This window comes from Biomphalaria glabrata, chromosome 3 (genome assembly GCF_947242115.1).
Source record: "Biomphalaria glabrata chromosome 3, xgBioGlab47.1, whole genome shotgun sequence".
In the NCBI taxonomy this organism is placed as follows: Eukaryota; Metazoa; Mollusca; class Gastropoda; family Planorbidae; genus Biomphalaria; species Biomphalaria glabrata.
In genome coordinates this window covers 48158151-48169704 of record NC_074713.1, presented here as the reverse complement: position 1 = coordinate 48169704, position 11554 = coordinate 48158151, and the positions used below count along the sequence as shown (strand labels likewise).

At 35.9% G+C, this 11554-nt stretch overlaps 1 protein-coding gene across 1 annotated transcript; it reads left to right on the top strand.

Annotated features, from left to right (window-relative positions):
• Positions 1–7161: 7161 nt before the first annotated feature.
• On the top strand, positions 7162–8118 carry LOC106077610 (FMRFamide receptor-like). The gene has a single exon (XM_013238336.2). The coding sequence runs from the start codon at positions 7162–7164 to the stop codon at positions 8116–8118; it is 957 nt and encodes a 318-aa protein (XP_013093790.2).
• The last annotated feature ends 3436 nt before the right edge of the window (positions 8119–11554 follow it).

The window sequence follows — 11554 nt, the reverse complement described above, 5'->3', positions numbered from 1 at the left end:
CATATAGAGTGATCAATTCACTAAGGTACAAGGACATGTATTTATTATAAATTACACTGATGACAAAGTGTGTCCACCTTGTAGTCTATTCTCGCTTTCACAGGAAGCCAATGGAGTATGCTCAAGAGAGCAGTAGCAGAATTTTATGCAACGTTGTTCTGAATTTTTCATCAGTTTGCCGATTTTGTCATCCAGTATACCTGTTAACGGGGAAGCGATGGCTGAGTGGTTAAGCATTAGTTTTCGAACCCGGGGTTATAGGTTCGAATCTCGGTAACAACTGGGATTTTGAAGTTCGTGTTTTTTAGGGAGCCTCTGGTTAATGGGTACCTGACTTTAGTACTGGCCATACAACCGTTGCCCCCCCCCCCAAAAAAAAAAAGAACAACAGATGACGTCAACTTCTTCCCTGTAGATCGTAAGTTTGGGGACTTACACCTGACAGCACGGTGTTGCAGTAGTCAAGGCGGGAGAGGAGTGCGAATGCGACAGCTAACTCCGTTGTCAAATATGGTCCGATCTGGCCTAACTGATAAGAAATGAACGGCATACTCAAATGAGGTGCTCGGGTTCCAATCCTGATGCTATACAAAGCAGATAATAACCAACAATAATAATGAACTATTTGTCAGATCTCTACTCAAATATAAAAAAAAAACATAATAAAACGAACAGAAATTCTGTGTCCATCATTTAATATTAAAAACACAACGAACAGAAGTACTACATTTAAAAAACTGCTACTCGTAAGTCTGTCTGTTTACGTCGTACATGTAACAGTGAAGTTAAAGAACTTTACAAACATTGGAGTTCACACAAAAAAAGCTCATAGAAAACTAGAGGTATAGGTATAGGTACAAGAAACTATGAGGCTACAACTGTTAAGGACCACAACCCTGTATTTATATTTCTTTAACTATACACGATTACCTGCTCTTTATCAGAGTGTTACGACGTTATAGTATTTTGTTTTAAATAAAGATTATGAAATTTAAATGTGAAATTCGAAATATAAAAAAAGTCTGTAATTACAATTACATTTCATCTCCTCAAACGTGTTTTTTTTTAATGTGTATCAATATGTGTATACAATGTGTATTTTAAAATGTGTATCAATATGTGTATACAATATGTATTTTAAAATGTGTATCGATATGTGTATACAATGTGTATTTTAAAATGTGTATCAATATGTGTATACAATATGTATTTTAAAATGTGTATCGATATGTGTATACATTGTGTATTTTAAAATGTGTAACAATATGTGTATACCAGTGATGCCCAACCTTATTAGGTCTGCGGGCCATTTTAACTTTTGGCATTCATTTCGCGGGCCATATCACCAAAAAAACATGAAGTTTATCCAAAACCATCTTCTGAATATCTGGCTGTATAGATGAAACACCAAGTCGGAGCACTGAATCTAGATGTTCAGCCGTGAGGCGATTACGTAACTTGGTTTTCGCCCGTTTCATCAATGAAAAATGTATGTTCACACAAATAAGTGCTTGTAAACAGTGTGTTCATTCTTAGCGCTTGTTTTCGAAGATTTGGAAACGTTTCTGCAGGTAACACGGAGTAGACGTCAATGGTCTGCATCATTTGAAATTTGTCAAGCAGGGATATCTGGCTTTGTAAATCAATCAGTTCCAGTTGTAGATCTGTCGGGGCACTTGACACGTCGCCAGCAAACGGATTTTCAAAAAGACGGATTTCATTTTTTAAATTACGAAAATGCACACTTCTTTTTGTATCCATTAAGAACCTCACAAGCTTGATCATTCTTTCGTTTGGGAAAGACTGCTTATCATTTTGTAGAGTGGTACAGGTTGTAAAGTGGACAAGATGCAACCTTTGCACCAGTCGAATGAAGAGTTGCTACTTTGTTTGGAAAGTACGTATGTCTGCATACACATGCGAAATCAATTGGTCTTTCCCTTGTACTGTGGTGTTGAGCTCTTTTAGATGTGACGGGATGTTGCATAAAATAGCCAAATCACACAACCATCAGGGGTCGTTCAGTTGTGGCACTTGTTTTGATTTTTCCGTCATAAATATTTCAATTTCGTGTCTCAAATTAAAAAAAAAAGTTTTAATACCTTTCCTCGGCTTAACCAGCGCATCTCACGCTGAAATAGAACATTTTCATATTCGGACTCACTGCAATAAATAGTAAGAAAATCTTTGAAAGTTCTGTGATTCAACACCTGTGATTTGATAAAATTGACAGTAGTGATAAATAAATAAATCATCAAATGGTCCAGATTCAAAACCTTTCCACAGAGATTTTGTTGGTGACGGATGCAGTGAAGCCGCAGGAATTCAGTTCCATTTGACTCTTGCTTTCAACATCCAACCAAATTGCTAGCACCATCAAGTAGTCACGCCAACTAATATATTCCAAGGAAGAGCAAGGTCCTCTATGATGGCTGACACTTCTTTGAACAGGTCTTCTCCAGTTGTAGTCCTATGCATGCTCCTCATAGCTGCTAACTCCTCTGTTATATCAAAATTGCTGTTTAAACCGCGAATAAATACCAAGAGGTGCACGGTATCAGTTATGTCAGTGGACTCGTCAGCGGCAATAGAAAACATTTCGAATTCTGCTGCTCTGTCTTTTAATTGTAAATGGAGATTTTCACCCAAATCTTCCACTCGCCTTGTAATTGTCATGCGAGAAAGGCTGACAGCTCTTACCTGCATTATTCTTCTTTTCAGGACAAATTTCTTCCATCACTGCTAGCTAACACTTTTTTACACATTCGCCATCAGAAAAATCTTCATTGTCCTACTATGTGAGCAACTCTGTAGCTGGCCCTTATCGCTGACTCATTATCTTTTTTTGGTGAACTATTCTCATCAATTCCGCAATAACAGCAGTAGCAGTAACTTGGCAACATTGTCTTCTTCAAACCAAGTATGCCACCATATGTGTTTATTTGTTTGGTTTCGTAATGTCTTTTAATGTTATGTTCTTTAAAAACAACCACACTTTCTTTAAAAATCAAACATGTTGACTTACTATTATAAAAGTAAAGATCTGTCCATTTTTACTGAAAGTTTCTACATTCAGAGTCCAATTTTCGTTTCTTAGGCTCTCCCATTTCATTTAATCACAAACGTTAAACAAAAAGGTATCAATCGATTTGATATCAAAAGTACACGACCCAAAATGATGCCTCAATGATGCTCTGCATTGCACACACAAGGTGTCAAGGACACGGCTAGCTCAAGACAGTAGCTGAATTTTTCAAGAATTAAAAATAGCGGTCAAGTTCTATCGCCATTGAAAAGAATAACAACACTTGTGTTCTTACAATAAAAAGAAATATTAATAAGAATATTAGAATTTCAAACATAAAGATGGAATTCACCAAAGAAAGAGTTAGAATCCTAAGTTAAAGAGAATATGTTTTCCGACATTCGAATTTTTTACATTTTTGTTACATTTTGTTCCAATGTTTTGGCGGTCCGGATAGAAGCACATCCGGCCCGCGGGAAGTAGTTTGGGCATCGCTGGTGTATACAATGTGTATTTTAAAATGTGTATCAATGTGTGTATACAATGTGTATTTTAAAATGTGTATCTATATGTGTATACAATGTGTATTTTAAATGTGTAATGTATGTTCACATTTTATTACATGATTCCCCAAAAAAGCATAGATGTAACTTGATAGATATTTACATTTATATATTATATTAAAAACAAGCAAAACATAAGCAATTATTTTTTTTATTTTCGAAAGGAAAGAGCTCCGCACTTACAAATATCTCTCTCAATAATGTAGAAGTAATTTCCCTAATTCGATAAAAAAAATTTACCAATAATTAATTCACTAAATGGTTAATTTCTTAATTGATTCAAGTTTTGTTTTGGTAATTTTTTTATTTTTTTTGAAGGTTTTATCTTGTTCCGAGAAACGGTGTGGTAGAAATAATGTCTTTAATTATCCAGGGGACGAAACTCTACCTATGTAGCCGTATCTGTGAATACTGAAGGATTGATTTCCCTTATTGGTATCAAACAAAATAATTAACTACCAGTAACTAATTGACTAATTGTGTTTTTTTTATTGATTCATGTCTTATTTATGCCAATGAATAATTCTGCCGCTTGGTCTACTGATCTTGTGTAGAAGAGTTTAGTTACTATAGGTCCAGACTTGGAACCATGAGATGACGGTACGCAAGTTATCACTAAGCGTCTGTTTGATTATCTCTTTAGTGAATATTGTCGGGAATATCTACTGACGTGTGTGTAATATATAGATCGTCTAGATCTCCAAACCGAATTTATTTTTAAGATTATTATTTCTTGGAAATCTATAATTCTTTAATCAGAAGAGCAATTCGTCAGTATTTTTTTTTCCCCAGAGATAATAAACTGTCAAATTTCTAGATCCAGAGTCCAGGTTCCAGATTATTGACTCCTGAACCCATGAATAGTTTGCAAGGTAACAGTGGCTGCTTGGTAGTATTGTCTGCACTCTGGACTGTTTCGATTGTCCGGGATTCAAACCCTTCCTGCCAGCCTCTCTTGACGTCCTATTGGAAGTTTGGGTTACGATGTATGTCTTCAATACTGAAAAAAACGTCCAAAAAATACAGAAAAACAGAAACAGAGACGTCATAAGCAAACAGCGCCTTATCACAGAACTGAAGACCCACGACTAGATAGTGTGTTGTTTGCTTATCTCAGCACCACACTTATACAACAGTGTAAATTTGTAAATAGACATTGTGTCCCCTATGTGTCCTTTTCGTTGTGCAGTTTGTCCTATCTATTAGTCTGTTGGAACGTGGGGCACCATGCAAGATTCGTCGACCATCCATCTCCATTCCTCTCTGTCTTTTGCTGTCTTTCAATTACCGGCCCGACCATTCTTTTATGTTGTCTTCCCATCGCTTTCTCTGTCTGCCTCTTTTTTTTTCCTGGTACTGTTCCCTGAAGGAGGGTTATTGCGAGCCCCCGAAGACATTGTAATATAGCCACAGGTTTTTAACGCGTTTTTTTACGATAGTTATCAGGACATCATGGGGTCCAATCACTGCAGTAACCCTGCCTCTAATCTCTTGGTTTTTGATGCAGTCTTTAAATGTGACACCTAGGATCCCTCTGTAACATCTCAGTTCCATTGCTAGGATCCTCATCTCCGAGGTAATTGAAACTACTGACACGTCAGCTTTTCACCTCCAATACTGATGCCCCTTTATAAAGCCCTGTTAGCTATTGGTCATAATTTTTTTTTGTTTTTTTTCGGTATTTATCTGCATACGATATGCTGCGGAAGTCTTGTCAATGCGCATCACAAAGTCAGCTATTTCTTCTGTCCCTGCTAGGCCATCAATGTTATCTGCGAAGCGCAAGTTAGTAATTCTTCTTCCTCCAGTGCTTACAGTTCCTTCATAGCCCTCGAGAGCATCTTCCATTATCCTTTCAAGCAAGATATTGAAAATTGTTGGTGAAAATAGGCAGCCTTATCTTACTCCAACCGTGGTTTTATACCTTTATAACAGTACGTAAAGCCTCACACTCCAGCTTCATAGAAGCTGCATTCAAAAGTAGTGAATTCATCCATCAAATACAGGGCGATACGGAGAGCTGTTTGTGTAATGAGAATCTTTAGCCAAAGAGGTTATGATTACTGACTAACATATACTATAATTGTATTCTGTTGGGTGCAAGTATCGACTGTTATAAATACAAGATCAAAGCTGTGCAGGTAACTGTTGTTTATTGAGATATTCATTATGTAGGTATTAAAACTTTTCTGATTTATGTCCACTGTCACTAAAATAACTTTGCAGACGAATTAAAAATATAATTGAACGGGGGTCTCTGTTACAGTCAGGGACGTATCAAAGGGTTAGACCTTTGTAACAACAGGGGCTGTAACATTAAGTAGTTTCTCGCTTAGAATGTTTCTCTGTAATTATAGAGCGGCCTAAACAGCATGACAAACATTTCAAATGTTTATAGCAGCAAAACCTTAGTACAAAGATGGCTTTATAATTACATCCAGAAACTTCGCATTAACTCTCACAATTTGACCTCTGAACTATTTCATTCTCTCGCGCTAGCAGCACAACTCGTCACGTGATCAACGTAATTGTTATTCTAACTTTTACGTTATACTTTGAAGATATAATCTTTCGCTACAGATAGATGCTGCGTTGTTCTAGAGATCTACGCTGATTTCGATGCTAGAATGATTGCATTGAAGCCACATTTTAAACTTATCAATACGGCAGACAATTGATATAGTCTAATTAGCTTAGCTCTGTTTACAATTAATACAATTGAAGTTACATAGTTTATAGTATCTCAATACAACTTTGTTCATTTTTACATCAATGTTTTACTATTTCAATCAAAAAAAGTATATGTTACTTGAACAATAAAAAATAATTTTTCCAATTCTTTTATGTACTCAGAACTTATGAATACTTTACGATAGTTATACATTTAAAAAAAAAAATATCTATAGTAATGAGAAGTTGTGTTTAGCTTAAAAGTTGTGGTTTCCTTTATCTCTCGTTTCCTTTTTTGAAGCGAAGTATTTCCTCTGCTCGGAGGTTATTTTAATGAACTGTATTCCCTTGTTTCTATATGTACAACTATGATTCTCATTCACTTTGTTGTGTTCACCGTGATACATTTGATCGTATTGATTATATATTTGAACATTGTAGGGTTTGCGTTAAGTGTGATCTTCAAAGTGGAACAAAGTGAGTGGTATGGTTTAGTCTTGCTTCCCCTTGGGTTGGTTTTCACCACTGTATTTTTATAACCTTCTTTTAATGAGTTTTAGATCCACACTCGACCACACACAATGTTTCAGTGAAATTGTATTGCCAATACTATTAAACTTGATATTAAAGTCTTCAGTTTAAAATAAATATATAGCTTCTTTAAAACAAGAACATTCATTAAAAGTTCTTTTTAGTTCTTTTAAAAATAATATCGTCTAGATTTTTTGGTTTTTAGTTTAAAAATGTAATCATTCAAATAATTTTGATTTTTTTTAAAAAAAGCTGCTTTAGTACATGGGGTTACTATCATACCATAAATATTAGTTCAAACCTCATCTACTTTATGTTTAGTGTTGAACATTGGTGAATAGTAGTGTGAAGATAGTTGGTTTTCATTCCATCATGCCTTTGAACAGTTCAGTGTTTACTCTAGACTTGGAGTTAGATATTCAAACTGTTATCTTTGTTCGTAACATTATAAACTATGTCATCACACCCATTCTGAGCGTCATCGGAGTTGTGGGAAACGTCATCAACTTGGTTGTACTACGTCAATCCGGCTACAAAGATACCAATGTCTTGCTGCTAGAGTCGCTGTCCATGGCTGACCTCATCTTGTCCTTGTTAAATATTTTACTGAGGACACGAGAGTTCGTGCAGCAGTTTGGAGCCATCATTTACATCTACAGTTACGGCCCTTTCGTCATCATGGCGGTTGTGGTGAACTGCCATCTGGGGGTTATCGCCGTCGAAAGAGTCATTGCCGTCTGCTTTCCTTTTCACGTGTCAAGGATCTTCATCCGGTCACGCGTTAAGCTTTCCATCGGGTTCATCTACGTCTTCTGCATCGGGACGTACTCTCCCTTGTTTTTCATGTTTGAGCCTCTGTGGGTTAACAATCAGACAGCGGTCGTCATTGTCCCTTCCCAGATCTTCCTTTCCAACATGGAAGCGATCATCGTCTATCTCACCACAGTGGCCGTGAATATCTACTCCATCACCTTGCCAGCGATAGTCATCATTTGCAGTTTGTTTGTTGGGGTCAAACTGCTGATGCGAAAGCTTCAGCTACCTATGCACTGCACACAGAGACGCTCCAAGGACCTGAGCGCCATGAAGATGATTCTCTCCGTCTGTCTTTTGGTTTTGTTTAACAATGGGTCGTGTCTTGGGATGAACTACTTTTTTCAGGCGTATGCGTTGACCGAAGGACCGCTGTACGACCTTCTGAAAGATCTTCTGACTCTAATTGATCAGCTGAATACATCATTTAACTTTTTTGTTTATGTCGCCATGAGCAAGAAGTTCTTGAAAACGTATCGAAATTTTTTGTCTAAATGCTTTCAAAACAAGAATTAGACGCTTGGTTTGAAAAGAATACTATTTGTACATGATAATTAATGTTGAAATTATTTTGAATGTATTTCTTAAGTTAATATTTAAAGACAAAAACCTACTTTAAAAAAAAAGATAAGAAATGACAAAATTAAAATATTGTTTAAAATACAGAAAGTTGAATAAAAAAAATGTCAACATTTTAATAAGAATTGAGACTCGAATTACAGTTGAAAACAATTTAGTAAATAGATGAATTATGTTCAGTTTTACATCTGCACAATATGCTTTACATTTGCAATATACTATTGCTTTGTTCATTGCTATAATGTAGGCTTATAGTCTATAGCAGTGATTCCCAAAATACGGCCCGCGGGCCATATTAGGCCCGCGAGGTAATTCTATCCGGCCCACCGAAACGTCGGCTCAAAGTGTAGAAAATTCCTCTCCACATAAAAGAAGAGGGTTGAAAAAAAAATCTTTCCCTAAGTTAGGGTAAATGGATTTGTACTGATAATAAGCCAACATATCTGCTCTATAAAGAAAGAGTGGCTCTTTTGAAAGAACATAAAACAACTGTTAAATTAATGTAACTACCAGATTCATGGATTTCTAATAAAAATGGTTCATTGTCTATTTCCTTTTTTTTTTAAACTTTTTGTTGATGTGGCCCGCGACACGAGTGTCGGAAATTAAAATGGCCCGTCGGCCGAAAAAGGTTGAGCATCACTGGTCTATAGAATATAGAGTGAACAAAAATATCAATGTTTATGGCTGTATGCATACATGCTCAGACACCAATATAAAGGATGAGCAATGGCTGTGATTGTACTTTAGGCAGTTTTAGTGTCAATTCTTAAGAATAATTTTATAATGGAATTGATTGGTTGATACATATTGGCATTTTTGTTAAATACGTTCGCCCAAGTACGCAAGAGGTCCAGGTTTAATTAAAAAACAGAGTTTCTCTATATGAAATAAAATATTTATTCTTATATTCTGAAACCATAAAAAGATTGAATACACACTATATAACAAGCCAATAGATTGAGCACAAAAGAGTTCTCATCGGCACACTAAAATAAACTCTCATTGGTACATTCAACAATAGTTCTATAACTTATTCATTGAAAAGATATTTTTTTTAATCTAAATCTAATTGTCTCATATATAGTTCTTGAATTTTCTGGTAGCCTGGAAATCGATTTACCCTTTCATTATTTTATTCTTCTGTTCAGAAACAGAAAGCTACTTGTAAATGTAGACAACTTCATGTTTATATTTGGAAACCTTTATACGCACTCACGTGAGAGTTACATTAACATTTAGTACCCATTTCAGATCTTGCAATCTATAGGGCAGATGATATAAAGTAGGGGTTCTCAACCTGTAGGTCGCGACCCCCTTGGGGGTCGATTGACGATTTGCCAGGGGTCGCCTAAGACGAAAAGATGGATTGTTGTTGTCTATTCTTCTATTGCTGTGTGTGTGTGAGGGGGGGGGGGGTCGCGACAGAATGGGGATAGTAAAAAGGGGTCTTCGAGCTTAAAAGGTTGAGAACCGCTGATGTAAAGCTAATCTGTTTTAATGGTTGACGGTTAACGAGGGTGTAATGTAACCAGCACAACAACCAACCGCTTTACTTTCCAAAACTAGACCAACCGCTTTACTTTTCAAAACTAGACCAACCACTTCACTTTTCAAAACTAGACCAACCGCTTTACTTTCCAAAACTAGACCAACCGCTTTACTTTTCAAAACTAGACCAACCACTTTACTTTTCAAAACTAGACCAACCGCTTTACTTGCTCAAACTAATTTTAGGTACCGAATAAGAGCTGAGTGGATAAAAATGAAGGGAATAAAAAAAAACTGTCTGCATTGAGATTCGAACCCGCGACTCCTCAGTTAGTAAAGCCAACAACACCAAATCGTCAACTCGAGTATTATGTACGGGTGCTCCACAAGGTTGTGTACCTTCTCCTGTACTGTATACTCTTTACACTAATGACACAAGAAGCATATATGACTCAGTTAAACTCATTAGATTCCCTGATGATAAACTGCCAAAGTCGGTCTTATTTCAGGAGACGAAACTCAGTATCGAAGCACTATAGATGAGTTTACAAACTGGTGCACTGACAACTATCTAGAACTGAATGTCTCAAAAGTCAAGAACTTATAACAGATTTCAGAGAGAAAAAACAAATGATACACGAACTGCCATCGACTATTTTTCCTATACAAACTCAATAGTTTTAAACTAAATAAGAAGACCCTAGGTAATTTTTACGGCGCAACTATGCAAAATCTGTTAACATACGGAATAACTTGTTGCCAATACCTTACTCGGTCAGACTATATCAACGCCATTCAATTGAACAGGAAACATGAAAAGGACCAAGATGCCTCTGTGTAGTCGCTGAATGAGCTCTTTATATGTTGTGTCTGTTCTATTTATGTGTATGTTTCTGTTGTGTTGTCTTGATATGAGAAAAGAGTCCTTGTAATCACAACAAATTTCCATAAGGCTCAAATAAAGCAGTCTTAGTCTTAGTCTTAGCTAAGTGCCTTACCACTAGGCCACCACCTCCCGAGAGTTCAATTAATAATTAAATGTATCAATACAGTATTTGAATTCATACGATAATTATATCTTGTGGTTGCTTATGTTATATTGTTTGTGACTACATGTTTGCATACTGATATGGTGTTATTTGTTGATATTTATTTAGTTCGCAGGTGTTCTATAGAATGTCTGGGGTTTTTAGGGGAAGTACGAACTAATTCTCCATTTCCTACTTTGCCAAGTCATCCAATAGAATGACAAGATCTACGTCAGGCAAGTAGAACATGTCCCATTAATGATCATCCTCATCATGTGTCCCTTGCCGTTCATCATAGGGGTGCTGTGACAGTTAGAAAGATACTTATAAATATAATATGAATAAATCAGAAATATAAAACATATAAAATGAACAACAGAAAGTTTTAAAACTAAAAATAGTAGTCCAAAAGGCTTTAAACAAAGTGTAATACACAGTTTCAAATAATAATATGTTTCTTCTCATCAACATATTTAAAAAAAAATAAAGGTGGAATAGTAGTATACACTAGGAAATATAATTGCATTTACTTTGTTCTAAATAGTCTACAAAGGGAAATAAACTCATGCAGAAACAGTGTGCATAGTGAGCTGGTAGATCTGTCAACAGGCAACAGCAATAGAGGATCAAAGTCATAAAGGCTGCTCATTACTTTAAAATATTACTACTAGTTATACTTATGTTCCAGTCAGTTATGTTCATCTCATTACTACAAGAGACCAATGGATATTCAAGAAACTATATGAACAAGATTGTTTAAAGGAAAACATAACTCTTGTTGGTCTTCCCTTATGTCCCTTATAAACGCCACAGAGTTTCAAATTGTGTTGCTGGTTTGCAGAAAATAAAAACAT